This window comes from Lemur catta, chromosome 7, assembly GCF_020740605.2.
Source record: "Lemur catta isolate mLemCat1 chromosome 7, mLemCat1.pri, whole genome shotgun sequence".
Taxonomy (NCBI): Eukaryota; Metazoa; Chordata; class Mammalia; order Primates; family Lemuridae; genus Lemur; species Lemur catta.
The window spans coordinates 15,205,909-15,231,148 of NC_059134.1; the positions used below are offsets into that span (position 1 = coordinate 15,205,909).

The window sequence follows — 25,240 nt, forward strand, 5'->3', positions numbered from 1 at the left end:
CCATCCCCTGCACCAAGGAAGTCACACACCACCACCAACCACCACCAGACACACAGTGAGCACGGGACACGGAAAACTGAGCTGACAACTGCCAACAGGAAAGTACAGCCTAGATCTAGAAAGCACAAAGATGAGGGGAAAAAACAACTGACAGCAAACACCTAAGTCAGCAGGGAACACTACACAGATGCAGTCACAAGGACGGCGGGAGAGAGACAGAACGCTGGACAGGACAGTGCTGCTGCACAGGGCCAGCGCGAGGCGGGACTTACTCATGGTTTTACACACAGCCATACAATAATCCTCAGACTCAAAATTGTTCCTGTTGCCGCCGCAGCCGCCATATATAAAGCGCACACACTTTCCCTTGGAGAGGTCGAAGTACCAACGAGGCATCACGGCCCGGCAGGGCCCCGTCATCGCCTCCTGGGAGCAGACAGCTGTGTGAAAATGGTCAAGTGTCAGCAGGACAGAGGCAGTTGCTTCAAATGCTTCAAAATGCTACAGGCCGGCAAGGGGTGGGATAGGGTGAGGGGAGGCCCAAGCTGGGGCTTACCCTGGCTAACCGAACTCCCCAACTCAGGCCAGTCATTTCTGAGGTAGCAGTTATTTCCCATGTAATAAAGACATTTAGGAACTGAAATAAATTTCATTTGGCACTGCCTGGATTGAAGTTTAGGCTGACACAGAGAAATTCTTTGTCTCACAGCTCTGTGAGGCTCACATTTCTGATCTGTTAAGTGGAGATATTTGCCTGGTTCATCCATTTTGGTGGTTTCAAGGACCAAAGGAGATAATGCTGGTGGAAAGACTGTTTTAAGTGGTGATACCTGTGCTAAAGACTAACGCACCTCGAAAGGACAAGTGTTTTCCATTTTTATGTTCTCTAAGGTGAATTGTAAACTTCTAGACTAGTTAAGTAATTTCCCTCCAGTTGAGTCCAAATAATTCTTCAAATCTTAATTGGTTTCAAATATACCGTCAGCAGGAAGCTGTATATAAATGGCTCTGGAACTATCACCTTTTCTTTTTTTATAATAATTGGCAAGATGAAAAAACCACAGGCCTCGATTTATTTCCAGTAGGTCATTAAATTTCACCCTCCCAGCTACAAATATGTGGACAAAAAGAAAAACCAGGAAAGTTGTCCATTCTAGGAGGTGGGGTTTTGCGTGGAGAGAACATTTTAGGCTAAACATGAAGAATCCTGCTGAAGGGTGGGGATCAGGTTTTCTCTTTTATTTGCTAGTCCCTGTTTTCTAATTTAATCTTTAAAACGCAAACTCTGTTTTTCTAATTCAATTCTGCTCTCTCCCTGGATGTGCCTGCCTGCCCACTGCTAAGACAGCACACCACACGGAAGAGCTGAATTCACCTCCAGCGCAGAGGCAGCACCTTTCCTTCTGTGACTGACTTACCTGTAATAAGCAATACAGAAGGCTAAGTAAATAATCACCATGTGGATTTTAAACCCGTGGCTTCACATCGGATTACCTTTAACATCGTGAGCAATCTCCTTGTCTGAAATAGCACTATCGCTGCTGGGTTCAGTCGGGTTCTCCTCGTTGTAATCATCTCCTTTAAAAGTGTCGTAGTAGTAATCACGGTCTTCTACCACTTCCTCCCCTTCTTCCTCATCCTCGTCATCCTCATCCACAGCTGCTTCTGTGAAGTCTTCCAGATCTGCTTCGGTAGGAAATTCACTAAAGGCCACAATAGAAAAAAGGAAGGGTAATACCTCCTATGCACAAAGCACAACAATGGTTCCCCTTCCCTATTCTGAAACACAAAAACAGAGACAGGAAATAAGCTCAACTCACATTTAACTGTGACACTAAAGCCCTCAGCTCAGCTACATCAGCAAAAGAGAACAGTTAGTGGACACAGACTGCGTTAACCTGCAGAAATAATGCCAGTATGACGTAAAACTGAAAGTCACAGGTACTCCTGTGATCAGCTGCGGCTACAATGAAACACAAACTGAATCAACTCTACCATAACAAGGGAATGCCCACCTTATCCAGAAGTAAGGGGCTAGCAGCCAACAGCCACTTTTACAGGAGGGCTAACAAATAGGCAAAATGATTTCACAGTTCAGGACAAGAGCTACCTTTTGTAAATATCATAGTCTTCCTCTTCATCTTCCTCCTCTTCCTCTTCCTCCTCTTCCTCCTCTTCTTTTGACACAGTAGATTCAATAATCTTTGTCTGAGGGCAGCACACATATTCAGTGCCATGGAACTGGTCTACCCCACAAGGTAGCAGCATGCCGTAGCTATATAAGGTCATTCCCTGAGTCAGACATGCCTAAAACAAACCCAGACCACATGAGAACATGCTACACAGTAAATCTGGTCAAATATTCCCTGATCCCTTAGCCAAAAGAAACCTGTATCAAATCACTAGGTCATGCTTTCTCTCTTATGACACACAAAATTTCTGTCAAAAAATTGTTCTATTATTTTAAGATGTATACATTTTCCTTATTTTTTATTTTACTTAATTTTTTTTTTTTTTTTTTTAGTTTCTACATATAGCATTGAAAAATTTTACTTAACTTATAATAGAGAAACATCATCTGGCCCAAAAACATTGAAAAACTAAACTTGAAAAAAACTGAAGGGAGTTTCTTCCAGTTATTATCAATACTAGTTAAAGGTGGTCAACGCTAATTTACACTGACCACTGGTGTGGGCACTCTCTGCCAGAAGAGTCAAATGGCACCTAATCCTGTCTGAATGTATGTACAGACCCAGAATTTCTGTAATTGGTTATTTCCACACAGTCCCTGGGGTTTAGGATGACCTTGCTGGGAGAGCTGCTGGCAGCATACAGTATTCTTGCTCAACAAACTATTTAATATCTTTTTTTTAAAAATTTTAATTTTAATTTTTTCTTTGAACTTGACCAGGATAAAATATCCTTAACTTTAGAAGCTAGACTGTCAGTGCTATACTTCCCTATGCAAATATATATTCCTCTCCAAAATATTTTTTATTTAGAATATAGAATAGTAAACTTTAAGGAGATAAAGGGTAAACAAAGACAATTAAAAGCATGGTGAGATTTGGAGAAAATGCTACTCTCTCTCCTAACAGACACAACACTTGACTGTCCCCGCGCATCGTCTCACCTCTTTCACTACGGTGTGCCAGTGCTGGTGATTCTCACACACCTCCATCCGCTCTTTGTGGAAAAACTGGCACTTTTCTGGAACTAGCAGAACATCACTTACAAATTCACCCACTAAAAAAGAGAACTTTTGTCAGAAGCAAATCTGATCATGATTCAAGATAATAACGACCCTGACTGCAGACCACTATGACAGTTACGTAGCCAGGAGGACACAGGAACAGTCTCTAATGTGTATAAGCAGATAGACATCTCCTATCTTCAAAGGCCAACGAGACAGGACAGCTCTAGGCAAGCAGCCACAAGAACTCACCATTCCATCAGAGCCCGGATGCTAGGGCCTTCCTAATGTTCCCTGACCGCAATTCCTTGTAGTCCCACCGTAGGGCTAGATCAACACGTGACAGGAAGAGTATGAATAGGACCCCCTGCTTCACGACCACCTCAAACACACACAGAAGCCACTCTCTGTGCCTCTGAGCTCACAGGAATAACACATACTCCTAGCCTCTCACTTCCCTACATCTGCCCACCCCTGTTCTAACAACAAAAGGCCCAGAAAACTAAGACTGGGTGTTCTACTTAAGTGCAGATGAATCTTTCTTTAGATAAACCACCATCGTAATAATTGATTCAGGTAAGAATCATCAATGTATGATTAATTGCAAAGGGGCAAAGGTGCCCTTACAATGGGAAGCTCTAGCAAAACTACCTTAACCAGGTGACTGATTTAACATTGCCAATAGTGAACAAACTTGCATGTGTGATATCCTAAGAAGAACATATCCCCTACACAGTATTCCTGCTAAAATATGTCACTTGAATCTAGTCATGATAAAACAGTCCAAAGCTAAATGTAAGGATATTCTGTTAAACAAATGGCCTAGACTCTTTAGGAATATTTCCAAAATGTGATAATTGTATTGTCATTATACAGGAGAATGTCCCTGTTATTAGGAGAAACAAGCTAAAGTATTAGAAATGAACTGTCATGATGCTCCACCTTACTTTCAAATGGTTCAGCAACAAAAAAATATGTCAGACACAACACACACAGAGAAATAAATCGGGCAAAACTGCAGAATCCAAGTAAAGGGTATAGAGGTATTCACTATTACATTTTTTCCTTTAGATCCAAAACTTTTCAAAAATAAAAAGGTGGGAGAAAAATACACAGAGCTATTTATTTATAGGGGAAAAACGGTATCTGACTTGTTTCCAAATAATCAGGGTTGGGAGGCAGTGGGGCCACAGACGGAGCAGGAACAGCTCAAGGACTGATGATGGTTATACAGCTGGCTAACAGGCACACCACGGTGGACTGTAGCATGGTCTCTATGTTTGGCTATGTTTGTAGCTTTCCATAATAAAAAGTTAAAAACATGTCTGTCACTGGATTATCACTCAGAGACACTCTGATCCAATAGCATAAGGCTGGACTCAGTAACCTGCACTGCACATGCATCCCAGGTGGTTCTGATACATCAGCCATACACCCCAGCCAGGTCTAAGTGGAGGAAAGAAAGAAGACAAGATGGTGTGCTTAATTCAGGGTGAGATGCAGTTAGTAGGGGCAGGGGAAAAGGAAGCAGGCAGGCTAACCTTTGAGGTTAAGAAAAAAACATAATCAGAAAGTAATGAGGTCTAAGAAAGGTCTTAGGGCTCAGCTAGTGGAAAGTCTACATAGGCCCATGCCCCATCTTTGCCATCATGGCTGGGTCCCCTAAGATCCTCTGCCTCAGCCTCCGTCACTAGAGAAGTCAGTTTACCTAATTGGTAAGAGAAAGGAATTCCCTGATCTGGTAAAGTGGGAAAATGTGCTTCTGATGTGACAAACTGGAGCATGAGTACAGTCTCCCCACGTGAAAACAGTGTTACACGTGGCAGTTAGGTTTCTTAGCATTATTAGTACAGGGACTTTTGAGGTCAAATAGCTTCACTGACACCAACACAGGAATACAAAGGTAAGTCAGACATATTGCTGCTTCTGAGGACTCCAAAGGCTCCAAGGGACGTAGTACCCACATACAAGCTTTACCAATCCTCTAGACCTGCAGTTCCCAAGCCCCGGTCCGCACACCAATACCAGTCTGTGGCCTGTTAGGGACTGGGCCGCAGAGCTCTGCCCCCCATCCCTCATGGAAAAATTGTCTTCCGTGAAACTTAGGAAGGGGGGAGTGCATAGCAGAAGGTGAGCGGAGGGCAACAGAGTGAAGCTTCATCTGTATTTATAGCCACTCTCCTCACCGTTGCTTGCATCAGCATCGCATCGCTGCAGGAGCCCCGGTACCCCCACCCCCACCCGCCGGTCTGTAGAAAAATCATCTTCCATGAGACCAGTCCCTAGTGCCAAAAAGGTAGGGGACCACTGCTCCAGACTTATAGTCAATGCTTGCAAATAACAACCACCAATGATGAACTAGGATCTGCCTCTACTAAGAAAGGTACTCTAGTATCTAGAATTCTGACATCCAATCAGCAATTCACATTATTTAATGTGACCACTCTGTATGAACTGGGCCATTTATATATTTGTTAACTTACGACAAAAAGCAACAAAAACGTATACTTAAGAGGGCAGTTTATATAGGGTTAAATGCCAGGGCTCAATCTCAGCACTGTCATTTACTAGCACAGTGACCTTAAGCAAGTTAACCTTTTTGTGCCTCAGAAAATAAACTAGGCCAGGCGTGGTGGCTCACGCCTGTAATCCTAGCACCTGGGAGGCCGAGGCAGGTGGATCGTTTGAGCTCAGGAGTTCGAGACCAGCCTGAGCAAGAGCGAGACCCCATCTCTACTAAAAATAGAAAGAAATTATCTGGACAACTAAAAATACATAGAAAAAATTAGCCAGGCATGGTGGCGCATGCCTGTAGTCCCAGCTACTCGGGAGGCTGAGGCAGTAGGATTGCTTAAGCCCAGGAGTTTGAGGTTGCTGTGAGCTAGGAGAATGCCACAACACTCTAGCCAGGGCAACAGAGTGAGACTCTGTACTTGGCCGGGCGCGGTGGCTCACACCTGTAATCCTAGCACTCTGGGAGGCCGAGGCGGGAGGATCGCCTTGACGTCAGGAGTTCAAGACCAGCCTGAGCAAGAGCGAGACCCCGTCTCTACTAAAAATAGAAAGAAATTATCTGGACAACTAAAAATATATATATAGAAAAAATTAGCCGGGCCTGGTGGTGCATGCCTGTAGTCCCAGCTACTCGGGAGGCTGAGGCAGGAGGATTGCTTGAGCCCAGGAGTTTGAGGTTGCTGTGAGCTACGCTGACGCCATGGCACTCTAGCCAGGGCAACAGAGCGAGACTCTGTCTCAAAAAAAAACGGGGGGGGGGGGGGGGGGGGGGAGAAAAACCCAGTACTGTTTGATTCAACAATTCCAACTCTAAAAATATACCCTAAGGAAATAACTAAACAAGGGAACAAAGAAATTCATTATTTTATTAACATCAAGAGCCCAGAACCAAACTACATGTCCATCAACAGGACATTAAATGACACCAATATATAACAGAATACCATGAGTCACAAGAAACATGGTTTATGTCCATATTTAACATGAAAAAATTTCCATTGTGGTTTGATAATTCTGAAAATCATTAAACAAACAAAATCAATAAATACACCCCACACACAACTCGAACCCCTCCTCCTTTAGGCTGGTTAATGTCTTATGGCCAGATTTCTCTTTTACTCAAAGATCCCCAAGATTAGCACATAATAGAAGCTCAATAAATGTCAAATAAAAATAAACAGAACTTAAAAAAAAAACCAAAAAAACAGAAGAACATGTGTAGTATGATTCCACTTAGGAGAAAAAAACCCCACACGCTTAAAAGCGCAGACATTTCAATGTATATCCAAGAAAAAACTTCTCATCTACACACCAAATGTTAATCACAATTAACTTAGTACAGAAACTGAAAATGATTGTTTTTGGTCCCCAGCCCCACTGCGAACTTCTTTTATTGAAAAATAAACTTTTTAAAAAAGTAAGCTGAAAGAGGAAACATATTTCAATCCCAGCATCCGTTCTATCACTTCACTGCTACTTTCCGCCTTTGCTGTAATTATTCATCAGAAGCTCCTAGGAAAAAAACTTATCTAGGTAGATCAGTATTGGTCTGTTTTATAGAACACTGAAAATGGTTTGTCTCACTTTAAAAAGCTTATATCAAAGTTTGTAACATCCTCAGTTAGTGTACAATGTAATAGCCACAATAATTAAGTCACTGGACAAACAAAGTTTTATTGTTTTTGCTGATCAATGAATAGGGCAACATAGCAAAACCTAACCTATACGATTTCATTTAAGCTGCAGTTAGGATTTATCTCCAATCTCTACTCATTCCCTGTGATTCAGCTTTTCTTTCACACCACCTCTCTCCAGCAGTACCATGGCAGCCATCCAGGTTTTAGAGCTTTTTCAGAGTTGCTGAAATTCCTTTCAAAATAAATAACAAAGGCTGCTTACCCACTTGGGGAAGCTCCCAACACCAACACCCACATGTATAAATAAACCTACCATAAAAGTACTCTCCAGCTGCAAACAGGAAAACCATGTCATTTAGGGGGCTCCTGGAAACTCTACCCAGGTGGGAGAAAACAGTCTTATGGAATGAGGTCTGGTAGCTATCCCAAGATGTCTTTGAGGTAAACAGAGCTCTGAGAAGTCCAGGATCCAGAATAAATCTCATGAGCGAAACAGTCACCTTGCATAAGGGTCCACATCAGGAACAGGGTGAACTGTTGATGGGCTACCAAGATTCCAAAGGCTAGAAGGCTTGCAAAGGGCCCCCTGCAATGGACGAACAAGCTGCTCCAGCACACCAGGGTACAACTGCTGAAGGCTCACCTCAAAGCTTCTGAAGTAGAGTATTAAACGAGAACTTTTCCAGTAGTCTTCACACTGCAGTAACACTCCTGCCCAAATCTCCATCCAAAAATAATAAAAAATAACAAGTCATGGGCTTACAAAACTCTCCTGTTTTTAGTACTATATAGCCAGTCCATACACGGATGTCAGAGATAGGACTAAGACTCTTCCCCCCTAAACACCTGCAGTTTTGCATCTTCACACACCACCAACTCTGTCCTACTTGGACCATCCTATTTATTTAATTATTTATATAAATTTTTATAGATGGCCAGGAGGCAAGTAGTAGTAACACAAGATATAAGGTGCATTTTGAGGAGGGGGAAGATTGAACTGTAGCTTCTCATCCAATATACCATGTATCAGTTTAAAACAGTCATACTGATGGGCAGTTAAGTATGCTCTCAGAACAGGGCAGAGCTGAGTGACGTAGTGAACACAGACATTTACACACAGTGCAACACTTGACTCGATGCCAACACTGCTAACAATCTATGTTCTCTCTCAAACTGCTTTCAAACACAGTGATCAAGACATTACCTTTGCCCTCAACCTAGCACAAACAGCAAGCAGCAAACAAAAATTGTGCCTGAAGACAGAGGTAAAAAACGTGGGACATCCAAACCAATTAATAGAGGCACCCAATCCATATTTCCATAGCCTGTCTTCCCCCAGGCCCCATCTCCTCACCCCTCTTCTGACCTGCCTATGCTGTCTGGGTTTGCTAGTCAGCAAGAGGGTTTCAGGGCTGAAGCTAACTATATTACTACCATCTCTTTACTCCAACATGTGGTATTCATCTTAATATATATAAAAGGACTCACTATGGTTACTTCTGGTGAATAAAGTATACAGGACTCTTACTTTTTACCATGTCAATTTTTAGTACAGTTTGTATTTTAAAAGAATTGTGTATGGTTGCATAATTAAGTGAATATACTATAAACTATTAAACTGTATACTTCAAAATGGGTGAATTGTACAGTATGTAAATTACATCTCAACAAATCTGTTTTTGAAAAGCAGAGAGACTGAGTATTTGCAGGAGTACTGAGCACATAAGTAAATATACTGAGGATACTGGAATCGGAGATACCACTATAAGCTCATTGTTTTTAATATATCCATAGACTGACATGGAAATACAGATTTATGTGTCTGTAAATGGAATATATATATTTCCTAGTTCTGTTTGTTGAGTGGGCCTAGAAGCAATAACATCAGTAAGCACACCTAAGATCTTGGTTCCTAAATAGCAGTCCCCACTAAAAGAAACCAAGGCTTATTGGAGAAACAAACTCTGGGGGTGGAGTAGGGAAAATACAGCATAGGCCTGGAGCATCCTTTTTGTACAAGAAAGGAAGTTCTCAAAGAATGAAAGAAACATGTGAAAAGGACACAGGAACCAGCACAAAGGGCTCCCACAGGCCAAATCCAGATAATGAGTATATAATGAAGTAAATAAATGAAGGCAGACAACATTTTAGCCAGATGATGAAACTTAATGGTGGTAACAGAACAAACTGACATCACACGACTCCCAATATGATGCAACCAGAACACTTCTGTGATATTCCCCTCAAAAATGCATAAATCAAAAGGATCGTAGACAAATCCAAATTGTAAGGCAGCTCACAAAGTAACTGGTCTGTAGTTTTTCAAATACAAAGGTCATGAAGGACAAGGAAAGACTAAAGAGAGAACTAAATGCAACACGTGATCTTGGATTACATCCTGGATGTTACTGGAACAAGGGACACTTGAATAGGTTCTGTAGATTAGCTATTGGATCAATTAGGTATTGTCTACAGAATCCTGATTTTGATTATGCTATGGTTAAATAGAATTTCCTCACTTTAAAAAAGTACACAATCTACATTAAGGCATAAGGACACTATCTGATTGAAAGAATGGAAAAAAAAACACCACATGTACTCAATACTAAATTGGAACTAATCGATTAACACTTACGTGCACATATGAAAATAAAATTCAAGGGAAATCAAGTAGGTGGGAGGGGGAGGAGGGGATGGGTAAATTCACCCTTAACAGGTACAGTACACACTAACTGAAGGGCACACTTGTAACTCAAACTGTACAAAAGTAGATTATGTAGCCAAAACATATGCACCCTGGTAAAATTCTGAAATAATAAAAAAGGGCACTATCTGCAACTTATTATCAAATCATTCAAAAAACAACAAATAACAAAAAATCCATTAGAGAGAGGATGTGTGTGGGGGGGGGATTATATTAATAAGATTAATTTCACCACACCAATCAAATGTTAACAGTTGGAAAATCTGAAATCTGGGTGATGGATATACAGGAATTCTTTGTACTGTTTTTGTAACCATTCTGTAACTTTGAAAAGTTTTTTTTTTTTTTGGAGACAGGATCCCAGGCTAGAATGCAATGGCATCGTCATAGCTCACTACAATCTCAGACACCTGGGCTCAAGCGATCCTCTTGCCTCAGCCTCTCGAGTAGCTGGGACTGCAGGAGTCTGCCACCATGTCCAGCTAACTTTTCCTTTTTTTTTTTTTTGAGACAAAGTCTCGCTCTGGTGCCCTGCCTAGAGTACCGTGGCATCAGCCTAGCTCACAGCAACCTCAAACTCCTGGGCTTAAGTGATCCTCCTGCCTCAGCCTCCCAAGTAGCTGGGAGTACAGGCATGTGCCACCATGCCCGGCTCATTTTTTCTATATATATTTTTAGTTGTCCAGATAATTCCTTTCTATTTTTAGTGGAGACGGGGTCTTGCTCTTGCTCAGGCTGGTCTCGAACTCCTGAGCTCAAACGATCCTCCTGCCTCAGCCTCCCACAGTGCTAGGATTACAGGCATGAGCCACCATGCCAGGCCCCAGGCTGCAAATTCTTTTTTTTTTTTTTTTTGAGACAGAGTCTCGCTCTGTTGCCCAGGCTAGAGTGAGTGCCGTGGCATCAGCCTAGCTCACAGCAACCTCAAACTCCTGGGCTTAAGCAATCCTCCTGCCTCAGCCTCCCAAGTAGCTGGGACTACAGGCATGCGCCACCATGCCCAGCTAATTTTTTCTATATATATTTTTTTAGTTGGCCAGATGATTTCTTTCTATTTTTAGTAGAGACAAGGTCTCGCTCTTGCTCAGGCTGGTCTTGAACTCCCAACCTCAAGCGATCCACCCGCCTCGGCCTCCCAGAGACCTAGGATTACAGGCATGAGCCACCGCACCCGGCCTGCAAATTCTTAAGAGGCAAAAATGCAAAAAGAAGAAACAACTTTAAGCACTTTCTATTGTCTACAAATATTCAAGAACAATCTCTTGTTTCACTTATAGTTTGCGAATTTTATGAAGAATAAATGAAACCTCATGCCCTGAGATTTCTCAGAGCTAAATGGAATGGAAGAACATCTTAAACCACATCACATAAAATTTTTAACAAGTCTCTTACTACTGTAAGATGCTCAGTTTTAAAGTAAATGGTGTTAAGCACACACAATGTCCCTCTCTCCCCTTACTGAAGGCTTTTGAAGCAAAGTTAATTGCTAAGTATTTTAAATACTGTTATTCACGTGCTGACTCTTCCCGTTTTTGGCTCCTTGTTACATGTGAGAATGAGAAAAGCAACATATTCCATTCTGCAGCTGTCTCAAGTTTAAGGAGATTTTAGTGAAGGGAGGGAAGGGAATAAGTTAAATTAAAAGCTCCAATTAGCTATATCTACAAAACTACTCAGGATGTCTATGTTAATCCTATCATGGATAATCTAAAATTGACTGTTTTGCCTTTTTAAGTGTCTGTGACCAAATCTGTTCCTGAATCACCCACAGTTCAGTGATGTGAGGAAATTCAGATGTGTCAGGTGATGAGTGGTTAGGACAAATACATTCACTAAGCATTTGAAGCAACAACTGTTTCTGGCTAATAAACTGCTACAGTTTGACTCAGGTTGGCTCTGAAAGTCAACCTTAGCAACACAGAATCCTCTTCCCAGCCCCACGCCCTTCAGAAAGGCAGGTTCCATAGGACCTGGCCCTCTGGACTGTCCACAGGCTGCTGTGAGTCACTTTTCCTTCTGAAAACTACCAGAGGTTTGGTCTAACAGTGCGAATGTGTATAAAATGAAATAATGGAAACAACAGACTCTTTTCCTTGGGCTGCTTTCTTCAGTACCACTCCTGTACAACATTAATTTCAAATTGTTAATTTGAGGATAAAGTTGGATTGCTCTGTGGGTAACACCCTTAATGGGTACCACGGAAAAGGCTCATCCTCAAAAGACAGAAGGATTATCACAATGGAGGAGTTAGTAATCATTGAAAAGAGGTCAGCTATTGACACTAGGAAGCAGTACATACCCAAAAGAGAATTCTCCCAACAAATTCCTGCAGCTCTCAGCTTCTAACACATGTACCTATTTCACTGAGCCAAGAGAAAATTAAATTTAAAAACGGGAAGGGGAGAACTTCCTGAAAAGTAACCAAGAACACTTACCAAGACACTTGAAAGGTATAACAATGTGACTCTTGCACTGCTTTTTGTCCCTACGGCACCAGTTGTCAATACTGACTGGTTGATTTGCTTCCATCACATTTGTGATCTGTAGCTCTGGATACATCTGGTAAGGAAGCAAAAACACACACACACATAAATTGATCTGCAGATGGTTATTCACTTGCAAGTAAGGATAAGTGTCTAAGTTTACTCAGCCTCCACCCTTATCCTATATAAATCTAAAGTTCCACTCTGCTACCCCTGGTTTCAACTGAAGTCATCAAGTAAAAAGATAATGTAACTATTAGTTTTCTTTTGACAGGTTAGATTTCTGAACACCTTTAAAAAGGAATTTGCATGTAAAGACAAGCAAAAGCAGCAAGATTTTAGCCCAAAAACAAAGCCATTGGGTGTCAAGTTTGCTTGTAGGGTATGTGTAAATCTCTGAGTTTATGAACACTCAAGAGGCAAGTCTACAGAAATGTCCATTAATGAAATTATTAGAACAATACTTGACTCCTGGTCCTATATATTAGCCTTGGTAAGAAGTTATATCATATTCTTTTCTTTTGGGCCCAAAAGTTGAATCAGACCTAAGATGATCATTTACAATACTGGTGGCTATTTATCAGTAAGTAGAAAATACAAGCATACACATGACTTGTTTTGCATTCCATCTCCCCAAGGCAAGCGTGAAGACAAGAGAACCAGGCTGTGCTTCCACAGTACTTGCCAAGCTTCTGCAGTATTCCTTCCTTAGAGAACTGAGAGCTCACAGTGCACACAGGCAAAGCCTTTGGGAGGTCTCAATCACACCACACATTTGGAAACAAAAGGCCTGGGGCTCCAGCCATTAGCATTTTGGTCTTAGGTCAAAATAGAAGAATGATAGACTATCTATTTCTAAGGTAAACAGGTTCAACCCTGACCCAGAAAAAAAGTCTGTTTTAACTTTCTGGCAACACTCTTACCTCCTGACAGTACTGAAGAACTTCTTCTTTTGTTCCAAAGCAGCTCTTGGTGCCTGTTGGGTCAGGTTCCCATTTCCCAGTCTGGATGTTCACATGCATATTTAACTTCCCACAAAACATTGCAATTTGAGGCTCAGCAACAGCAAATCCTGTTCCAGCATTGGCTGCAAGAGCCTACATCAAACAGGAAAAAAAATTCCAGGTTTACTCGGCAAAGGCTGGCACAAAGGCACACTCATTCATTCAGTGGTGCTGTGACAAAACTGATCTTTTAAAAATCTTTATTTACTATTTTTATCTTGATAAACAAATCCTATTTCCAGCAGTTGGACCAGGAAAAAAAAGATCTTTGGACATATATGACCAAAATGAAAGGTCAAGAGGAAATCTAACCCCACACTCCTCCTCTGGGATACTTCTAACTTGACGATCTATAACCCGAATGCAGTCTGCTCTAGTGCAAGCAAATCTACTTTCCATTCCTTCGTATACCAAATCATGAATGTAGAGAATGACTATAGTTCCAATAATTTTAATTTACTCACACAAGAAAATTTTATTGAGCAAATACTATTTTGCAAAGCAATGTGCTAAATGCTTAGGATACAAGAGCAAAAAGTCATGGCCCACTTTCTTAGGCTCTAAGCCAGGAGTCAAAACACACACACACAAAGGTATGATCACATTCCCAGATGTTCTAAGAAGGAAAAGAACACAATGCTGAGAAAGCACATAAAAAAGGAATCTGACTAGGCTTGTGGGTCATCAGGGAAGCTTCCTGAAGAGAGTGAAATTTGAGCAGCCCTTTAAGCTCCCATGTGGACAGACTGTTGAGATCATGCGGTAGAGAGATGGTGGAGAGGCATGCAGGGACAAGACTTTTATAGACAAAGGAAGGATTTCGGTCTTTATCATTGGGAGTGTTCAGAAGTTTTAAGCACAAAGTTATTATTTTCAAAATGCAGCTCTGATGCTTTCTCTGGTTGGAAGGTAAAGAACCAACTTAAAGGACTAACAAGAGTACATTCAGGGAAACAGTTCAGGAAGCTGGAGTTGCAGTCCAAGAGAGGGATAACGGTAGTTGAGCTAAGGTGGTATGGTGGAGAGGGAGGTTCAAGAGATCAGAAAGAGGAAAATGGGCAAAGATTAGATATGAGGGATGAGGAAGAGGAAGATGTCACATTTGGCTTGCATTACTCAGTATGTGATGGCATCCTTTATGGAAATGAAACACTAAAAGGGATTTCATGAACAATTTTATCTCACACTGGGTAAAAATCATCAAATATTCTATGAAGTCTTTCTTTGGTCAGTATCATCCTTTTTGTGAAGAGAACCATTAACAGCTCGGAAATTATAGGTGAGAAATAACATTTAGGAATTATGACAGTAAGGCTCCTGCCAAGTATCACGCACTAGAAAAGCAAAGGCATCTCTGCAGCTAGTAACGTGCCATTAGTAATGGTTACAACCATAATAGAGTTTTGTAGTGTCCCATAATGCAAAACTTCTCTCAAAATAAAAATTAAAAAGTTTTTTAAAATGTAAAACTTGTATGGGAGGTTTAGATTATATGGTCCATTACGTTATTCTTTTTAAAAAGAGCATAAACATAAAACAGTTTTCCTGTTAACAAGAAAGGGTAGCTTTGGCCTTCTTAAATATATGGAAAATGTATGTTTTTCTAGGAAATTTTCATTTACTTGTGCCGATGAACTACGTAGACATGAGTAATCCTTCCAATTAGGAACTTCAATTTCGTTTTGAAATATATAATGATCTTTTTCCAAGATAAATATACCATCCAACATACATTTTGCTTAGGAGCTTATTAAAATTAGCCTGCTTCCTACTAATATAAGAGAACGATGCACCAACACTTGTTGGATAGCCAGGAGAAAGCTAATTTGGAATTAAAATGTTGCCAATATCTATCAGGTTTGAAAAACACCTCAATTAAATCCAATGAACAATTAGCACCTTTATTAGGTAGAACTGACTGTAGTCCTGCTGTGACAAATAATTACTTATTAAAGTAGAAAGCCCTATACCTTCAGTATAACTGCAAATGAAGCTATAGACGGATGTGAATTCTAGCTTCCTCCAAAGAAGGAAAAAACATTTAAAGTTATTAGTAGAAACAAACATATACTTATTCATAGGTAATACTCTAATGGTGCTTCATTCAAACAAATCATTAAAAGGTATAAAAGGTGTACAAGACAAATGTGATTATTTTCACACTAAGTTCAAGATGTGTACCAAAGGCTGCCTCTTTTGGCCATGCTTCTTTTCGATCCATATCTTAGGATTATAGACAGCTACAAACTTGGATTATGTGAGAAAAAAAACTGGTATATATAAAGGCAAAGAAGCCCCTGGGACACTTTTGTGTACCAAAACCAGCACTCTCCCCAAATTCTCTGCTTCCTACTTCAAAAGCCTGGATAGAAATAAATGAAGACAATCCAAGAAGATATGATAAATATGTGGTAGGCTGGTGCAACAGTAGCTGCAGTTTCAGATTGTGAATTTTAAATCATTATAACTAGCTTGAAACACATCTTTATTAATCAAAATAGGAACCATTACAATCAACATTTTGCCAATGAGAAATAAGTTTGTTTATTCCTATATCATAAAAATCCGTCCTTTGGGATTCGACAAACTCTTGGAAAGCATTTTCTGCATCCTGCTGGTTGTGGAAGCATTTTCACTGCAAAAAGTTGTCGAGATGCTTGAAGAAGTGGTAGTCGGTTAGCAAGGTCAGGTGCATGTGGTGGATGAAGCAAAACTTCATAGACCAATTCGTTCAACTTTTGAAGCATTGGTTGTGCGACGTGCAGTCCGGCGTCATGGAGAAGAACTGGCCCCTTTCTGTTGACCAACGCCGGCTGCAGGCACTGCAGTTTTCGGTGCATCTCATCAATTTGCTGAGCATACTTCTCAGATGTAATGGTTTTGCTGGGGTTCAGAAAGCTGTAGTGGATCAGACTGTCAGCATACCACCCAACAGTGACCATGACCCTTTTTTGGTGCAAGTTTGGTTTTGGGAAGTGCTTTGGAGCTTCTTCTCTGTCCAACCACTGAGCTGGTCATCACTAGTTGTCATATAACATCCATTTTTCATCGCAGGTCACAATCTGATCAAAAAATGGTTCATTGCTGCGTATAGTAAGACGACACCTCAAAATGACAATTTTTTTGATTTTCGGTCAGCTCATGAGGCACCCACTTACCGAGCTTTTTCACTTTTCCCATTGCTTCAAATGCCAAACAACTGCAGAATGGTCGACGTTCAGTTCTTCAGCAACTTCTCGTGTAGTTGTAAGAGGATCAGCTTCGATGATTGCTCTCAAGTGATTGCTGTCAACTTCCGATGGCGCCCACTGCGCTCCTCATCTTCAAGGCTCTCGTCTCCTTTGCAAAACTTCTTCAACCACCACTGCACTATACATTTGTTAGCAGTTCCTGGGCCAAATGCATTGTTGATGTTGTGAATTGTTTCCACTGCTTTACAACCCATTTTGAACTCAAATAAGAAAATCGCTGGAATTTGCTTTTTGTCTAACATCATTTCTTTCCATAGTCTAAAATAAATGTAAAATAAACAGCAAGTAATGTCAATAGCAAAAAAACATAAAGCAAGAAAGGCACATTCAAAAGATGTATAATGTAACATCTATTTAAGAATGTATTCCAATATCAAACAGCAAATTTCAATAATGCTAAAACTGCAACTACTTTTGCACCAACCTAATACATTAGAAAGCCAAACTGACAGTTCAAAGGGAATGTGTTTCCTAAACCTATTATAAATTAAGTACCACCACAGTTAAATCCAAAAGGTTCTGAGCAATGTTTCCTAAATTCTATGGTCTTGTATATTTTAACATTAAAGGCAGATACTAAACAAATAGGATTTCAGGTATGGTATCTAATCATTCAGAAGCTCAAAGTGGGTGAAGGAACCATTTACACCTTGAATTCCAAAAATGAATACAGTTGAGAAACTGTCAATTAGTTACGGTGATCTCATCCAAGCCACAGCCGAGGAATGGGCAGTCTTAGTGCAGGCAGCCACTCATCAGCACCAAAGATTATGTTCCACATGTTACTCATTATGGCTATTGGCTACAAGACCACAAGAGTTCCAACTGTATAAATGTTCAGTTTATGGGTCAACCACTGAGGTCAACACATCAGTGGTAAGTGCATTTGATCTCTGAGCTGAGATGGTCAGCACTACCATCCCCAAAGAGAATCTAAAATACCAGAGGTTAAAGCAACAGGAAGAGGCAGCTAAGCAGCAACAGATCCTCACATCAGCTACCACCAAGAAAAAGTACAGTAACTGGAATCAATCCAGACAGCTAATATGCTGTAGTGAATCACTTTTGAGTTCAGAAAGATTAATCCTTGTGGTCATGAGAGACTCTCAACAAGGTATCATCTGAAATATAAAAAGCCTCTGTGGACCATGTCTAGGAATCAACTAATCAAACATGCCCCAACCTTACCTAGAATAGGATAATTTTTTCTGTAATGTTTGTACTTCTCTGAAAATGCTCTTATTTAATGTGCCCTCCATTTCCTTAAGCACACTCTGTGCCCTGATCCATTACATCAACACATAAATCAATCTGTTTCCTAATCTAACATGTTACAAATGGGATTTCACTGCCAAGTCAGCACTTCTGATATCCTGTGAACCTGGAATCCTCTACGAAAGAAATTAATGCCCCGCGCACTGGCACTTAAGCTGGTCCTTGTGATCTATGCACACTGCAGCATTTTTAAGGCTTTGAAAACAAATTGCATCAGTTGCTTTCCTAACCCAGTGCTTCCATTTTGCTTAATAATTCATTCTTAAAAAGAAGTTCCATTTTATTAATTTGGCTCAGGGAAGAGTTTATCTATCCAAGTACAGAAATTCAACTTGGTAAAAAGTGCTTCTAGCAACTTGGTTGAAAACCTGAAACCACTTAAAGCAATAAATATGTAAATCTAAATAAATCTAAATCTGAACCTACTTTAAATCGAGGCCTTTAATCATCACCTCAAGAAATGTAACTACTAGGCCCACCTGAGCCCACCTCCCTTCACAGAGCTGCTCAGGACCAAGGGCTGCCCTCCCCCTGCAATGCAAATGTGTACACCCAGGTATCTCTTTCCTCACTGAAGGTCCTGCCTCAGGATCAAATCTGGCTCCAGGGCTTGTGAAAGTACCTGACATAGAGGGAACATCTTCCAAAATGCAGGGTTTGATACTACTGCTGGGAAAATCATGTTTCACTGAATGGGAAGGCGCTGCCTTATAGACACTCAAGTGTTCAAGTTTCACCCCGCAAAGGCAAGTTAACACAGTTCTAGTTCTAATAAACACAAAATGAAGCAGGCCCAGCCAGTTACCATTGCAACTAGTGATAGCAAAAGGTACAACACTCTTACTCAAAGACCGTTTTTAAAGAAAGAAAGTCAGTACAAGAACAATCTATTAAAAGATTTGAAGATCCTATATACTGTTTTCATTCCTGTTTGCTCTAGGGCTGAATGGCACTTCATGATTCATAAATTATAAATAAAATGACTTACATCTGTGCCCATGAACATTCACCAAAGATTTACTTAACTAACAAAGTGAAAAAAATCCTGTTGTTAGCATACTTTCAAGGTATCTTCCCCAAGATATTTATTAGCTACAAAAGGAAAGACAATTTCTTCAGAGTGGAGACTCCCATCAAGCACCAATGTTAACCTCACCAGCAGTAAGACATTTAAGACAGAGGGACTGCTACAGATCAGAAAAGACCAAGCAGAAATGACAAGTAAATGCAGCGTGGGAGCCTGAACAGGATCCTGGAACAGGAAAAGTCCTTTTGTGGGAAAAACGGAGCTATTATTTGACTAAGGTCTGTAAATCAGTTAACAGTATTGTGCCACTGCAAATCTGGTTTTGATAATTGCATTATGGTTTATGTTTAAGATGTTAACATTAAGAGAAGCAGAGTGAAAGAATAGGGGAACTAATTCTCTCTGGTATTTTTGCAACTTTTTTTTTAAGTCTAAAAATTAGTTCAAACTAAAGTTTTTGCTTTAAATCCTGTTCATTAAGTGCCTGGATTTCAATCTGGAGTACATGGGTTCAATCTTAAGAGCCAAAATGAGAGTACACTTTTAGGTAGGCCAATTAGTAAGTATAATCAGAGTAGGCTCAATACCTGAAAAGTGTATTATTTACTCCGAACACATAGGCACATATCCTAAATGTAGTAAAGCCCCATGTGTAAACATTTTCAATTTTATTTCTCTGCAATGTGAAGACTATTACAATTCTGACCCAGAGCCTATAAGAAATTCTATGTGTGTTACTGTCAAAAGAGTAACTGTAGTTTGGAACCTTTAGAGTATCTTTTTTTGGCAGCAGAGAAGTGAAGCTTTGAATTTTAAAATACTCACACTTCAAACATTTCAAACCACTAGTTAATAAAATAGCAGGATTCTTGTTAAGCATTTTCCAGTTTTAGCAGCAAAATGAGAAAACCTGTTCTTAAAAGTGACAGTTTGCTGGAAAATTCTCGGCTTTCTATTTACATTTGAACTTAATTCTAATTAAAAACTGGTGATTTAGGTGCAGAGGAAAAACTCCAAGTGTAAAAAGCCATTATTATAATACTGACATATACCAGATGTTAGGTATTATGTTCATAGGCAGTAATCTATACAATAACCCCTACTCTTATTAGAACTTCAAATCTTAAAGTATAAATCAGGTGTCATTTCCAAAATTGAAAATGGTTTAGGCTGCCTCCAAGGCTTTCTATAGGAACATGGTAAACTGTTCATCTGGACTACACTGGTAAGGATCCACGCACCATAATTTAATAGAGGTCCATCTTTCAGTATGTGTCTCTGAGATGAGAGCTAAGAGTCTTTTATAAAGGAAGTTACTGCAAATACACAAATATATAAAATAAGTTTTATGTAAAAAACAAAGATGCAGAACAGTGTTTACAGATATAAAATTCTCAAGTGGACAGGTTCTTCACCAGTCCCTGTATTTCTTTCCAATTGTCCATTATAAAATAGGAAGCCTAAGAAATTTATTTCCAGGGGTAGGAGAGACACCAGGGACTGACCTTGGCCAATCATTAGTCTTCTCTTTGCTCTACTAACCTCAGAGGAAGACGAAGAGCAGGCTTTGAGACAGAGACAAACCATGACTGAGTTCCACCTCTGGCAGGTCATTTAACCTCCCTGGGCCTCAGTTTCCTCATCTATAAAATGATGACAATAATACTAACTACACATCATAGTGCTGCTCTGAGGTTTCAAGTGTTTAAAAAAGCACTAGTCACATAACAAGAAGCTCTTCAAGCACTGGTGGCCATCATTATTATCAGGCTTTAATTTCTTTATCTATGAAACAGGACTACTAACATAGCTATTCCTCACAGCCTGTTGTGGGGATTAAATTAATACAATGCACAGAAGCACTCCTGCTGCAGAACAAGCACACGGATGTTAGCCTCGTCATCATCAGGCTGGCTCCTGAAGATTTGACCCTGGCTGCAATTACACAGAACTGGGGCTTAAATCACGGGGGCACAAGGGAAGAGCACATCAAGTCCCCACACAACTAGCCAATCTTCCCAAATCCAGGATGGCATGAAATGGGTTTAAAAGAGTACACATTCCTTCTTCACCTATTAAATATGGACATGTATAAGGCAGGTTGCATTCATGCTCCATATTTTGTGGGAATTCAATCACCAAACGTTTACAGGAACAATTTAATACCACTGTACCATTTAAAAGAAAATTGGGTCGGGTGAGGTGGCTCACGCCTCTAATCCTAGCAGCACTCTGGGAGGCCGAGGCAGGAGGATCGTTTGAGCTCAGGAGTTCGAGACCAGCCTGAGCAAGAGCGAGATCCTGTCTCTACTAAAAATAGAAAGAAATTAGCTGGACAACTAAAAATATATAGAAAAAGTTAGCCAGGCATGGTGGTGCATGCCTGTAGTCCCAGGACCTCGGGAGGCTGAGGCAGAAGGGATGGCTTGAGCCCAGGAGTTTGAGGTTGCTGTGAGCTAGGCTGACGCCACAGCACTCTAGTCGGGGCAACAGAGTGAGACTCTGTCTCAAAAAAAACAAAAAAAGAAAAGACAATTGCTAGGAGTTGCTGGCTCCTCGCTCTGGTCCAGCTTCCAGGGCTAGGAAGTGAGGTCAAGACAAATCTCCAGTTACTACTAAGACACTTCTGTGACCAAAAGAACACTACATAAGTTATTTCTATAAATTTGTTTTCCTGATGGACATTCCCTTTACATAGTAGCTATGTAACCTCATGGAAGTTATTTAATCTCTTGACCTTAGTTTTCACTTTTGTGCAACATAAATATGGTGCTAATCCAGAGTTTAGTTATTACAATAAATGAGACATCTACCATATTCACTGTGGACTCTTGTTCACACTACAATAGATAGAACTCTATTTTACTAAAACTCCTAATGCATGGGAAACATGGCTTGAAAACAAATACAGCTTCCTTACTGAATCAGACTTCACTCTGAGTGCAGAGCAAAGCAGTCATTTGTCATACTTTGCACGGCATGCTAACTGTAGAGGTCAGGAAACTAGGAGGCTTGAGTATTAATATAAGATGATCTAAATGGTGTAAACTTGGGCTTAACCTTTGAACTCATCAGCCAGCATTACTTAGGCAGTTATTTATTAAGGGTGTGCTAAATAGCAATGTACAGGGTTGGGGGACTATATAGGGATGTGTTTCCTAAACCTTAAAAGGGCGAAATGACTTCAAGTAACAAACACCCAGAAGTACTACTGATTAAATATTAATAATGAAATATATTCATTTTAAATCATTCTTATTGATTCACAGATAGAAATAATACAAATGACGAAGGGTTTTCTGTAGAATATCCAAGCACAAGCCTGGCACTATACTCTCAGGCTGATCTGACACTCTATGACATCTACTTTGTTGCTACATGCACTAAGCCAGCCATTAAAAATTAGGTAATTTTAAGCATGTTCTGAATATTTCATGTACTTATAATAAATTATACTTTTTAAAATATTGTATTCTTCAGACAAACTATCTCATTAAAATAAATACTCAACTTAGTGATTTTACCAGGTTGAGAAGCTATCCAACATGTCAGCTTTGGCTGAAATGCTATATAACTGACTTCAAGAAGTTAAAACCACAAACATGACTAGCCAATGTCAGAGATCTGAAACAGAATCCACTGTATCTCTTTTCCTTTTAATATACCTGAGAAAAGATAAGAAAACAAATCCATGCAACTGAAAACATTCATGTTTTAACATACAGGACAGTTTTTACCAGTGTTTTAAAGTAGGGGTACCCTAATATCCATTAGGGGGCCAACAGGGTCAACAACAGGTTGTCAGTGGTATCCTGAGAAATGAGAAACCCAAGAAATATCTAGTATGACTGGGCATGGACACATGGATGTGTGAGGGTACAGAACTGCTAACTTTCCTCTCTGAAGAATGACGGTCCTGAATTCTAATATCATCTTCAATCTTTTGTTAGTAAAATGTTTTTTATAAAATAATGGCAATAAATGGGTAGTTGGTAAAAATATTCTTTTTGCATTATTAACCAATAACAACCTTATCTGAAACTTTTTTCTTTAGTTTTATTATTCCATGAAAACCAAATATTAGAAATCACAGTCTTAGCTCTGCATTTCTAGGGTTCTGCTATGCTGAAAGGCAAGAAATTCCTGGATGAATAACCCAAATCTTTGCTTATACCTAGAAAATGTGACAATTTGCCAAAATGATTTTCACAAGGCACAGAGAGAGAAAAGTCACATTTTAAAAACAAATTTCTATATAGCTATTCCTATAAACATTGTACGAGGTGCAAGCAATATTCAGATACCAATCTTGATGTAACAATCACTTTAACTTCTAATGACCATTAAAACTGTGAAAACAAAAATATGAAAGTGCTCCACTCCCTCCAAGTTCAAGGCAAGTTAAAGGACATCTTTCCTATGATTTATGTGGCATTTAAATTTAAAAGTAAATACAGACTGTATTATCAGCTTACACCAGATCTGCTTGCAGACAATAATTCTTCCTGTCTTGGACCCATGCCCATGTGCATTATTGTAATTATCAGCAATTTAAAAAAATAAAGTAATACAAGTATGAGCCACTAGTCAGTATGTTTACTGCTTGCTGCATCAGCCATTAATTAACCTTCTTGGGTTCAAGCCACCTAACTACTAAACAAATGCATAAAGGATAGCAGGAAAAGCTACCTCTCAAGTCAAAAGAATGAATAAAAAGGATGTAAATGTTTGTGTACGAGCGTACACAAACACACACCCAACTCCATGGTGCAAGGTCCAACAGCACTTTTGTTCTATCTGTCAGGTGGCCAAGGGGGGAGCCCTCCAGGATCAAATCTCCCCCCTGTACTACAAATCACCTCAAGCCAGAACGCACTGCTCTTCTGTCCCAAGAGATTCAAGGGCACCATCCTGTCCTGCAAGGCCCACAATAGTGCCGCCCCTGCCTCACTTCAGTAGCCTCCCCAGAGTAGCACACAAGCCAGGTCTATCCCACCTCAAGGCTCTCTAGGAAGGACTCTCCTTCCCTGCTTTCCCTTGAGCAAGCTTGGTCTCACCCTTTAGGACTCTGCTCAAATGGGCATCCTCTGGGAGGCCTTCCCCAACCCATTCCAGGTTCTCTTGCTCCCACGCAGTCTGAAACTACCTTGCTCATCTCTTTGAAGTGTCCATCCCCTACCATTAGAATACAAGTTCCTCAAGGGGAGGGACCTCATCTGTTTTTCTAACCTCTGTATCTGGCAACAGCACCTAGAATGTAGTAGGTAGGTAATCATTTATACCCAACTAAGTGACTGGCAGACTCTCAAGCCTGTGCTCTTGCATTTTTCAAGACATTTAGCTAAACTAATACCAATCAACAGAGATTTCTAAATCATCAACACTGCACTAAGTCTTCATTCAAGCAGATCTACAAAGAATGACAAATTAAATGAGAAAAAAATGTATGCAAGATGGCAAGTTTCAATTTTTAAAATTCTTACCAAGTGACTCCATGTACACAGTTTGAAAAGCCACATAGTCTGAGGCTAGAACAGAAACTAGAAGAACAGCCCCCACAGCACAGTCAGGCCTTACACCTGCTATTTACCTCCACACTTCCAAATAACATGCCTTATTTCTGTCTTTTCTGTCCAAACATTATCCATCAACTATTAAAAAGATTTTTAACTCTTAAACCACCACACCCTCCACTCATCCACCCACTTGCCCTGTTGGTCAAATCAATACTTTCTATTTCATTATAACATAAGTGTTCTGTGATTACAATTCCTTTCTTAAGCATCTCTTTCCCTGAGAGTAACTGTAGCTTTTCTTTTACCTGCTTGGTTTCATGTATTGATCATTAACTTTTCCCGAAACTGTCAGACACGATCCATAAAACTCCCTTCAGTGCAGTCACATGCACTACGTTATCTGTTGGTTTCACTTCTTGCTAGAAGATATCCCTCCCAGGGCCCTCCATTCTCTCTGCCACAGCCCTCCTAGCCGTGGACCTTCCGCACCTTTCTTTAGTTTCCTGACTCAGCATTTTCCTTTCTCTTGACTACTTTGTTTTAGTGGCTTCATAGCATCCCATAGTTTCCTAAGAAAGAGTGTATGGACGGTAAATTTCAAACATGACAGATCTCAAAAAAGTTTATGTACACATT

The 25,240-nt window shown here is 40.2% G+C and overlaps 1 protein-coding gene across 4 annotated transcripts in view; it reads right to left on the bottom strand.

Moving 5' to 3' along the window:
- Positions 1 to 25,240, bottom strand: part of APLP2 (amyloid beta precursor like protein 2) — a 68,939-nt gene that overhangs the window by 20,143 nt on the left and 23,556 nt on the right. For 2 of the 4 annotated variants that reach the window (XM_045555680.1, XM_045555681.1), the window contains exons 2-7: positions 13,455 to 13,628; positions 12,484 to 12,607; positions 3,134 to 3,246; positions 2,111 to 2,307; positions 1,495 to 1,703; positions 273 to 440 (exon numbers count right to left, since the gene is read on the bottom strand). In XM_045555680.1, the coding sequence (XP_045411636.1) occupies positions 273 to 440; positions 1,495 to 1,703; positions 2,111 to 2,307; positions 3,134 to 3,246; positions 12,484 to 12,607; positions 13,455 to 13,628 (985 nt within the window). The remainder of the gene's footprint in view (positions 1 to 272; positions 441 to 1,494; positions 1,704 to 2,110; positions 2,308 to 3,133; positions 3,247 to 12,483; positions 12,608 to 13,454; positions 13,629 to 25,240) is intronic. The other 2 variants (XM_045555683.1, XM_045555682.1) reach the window with 1 other exon arrangement.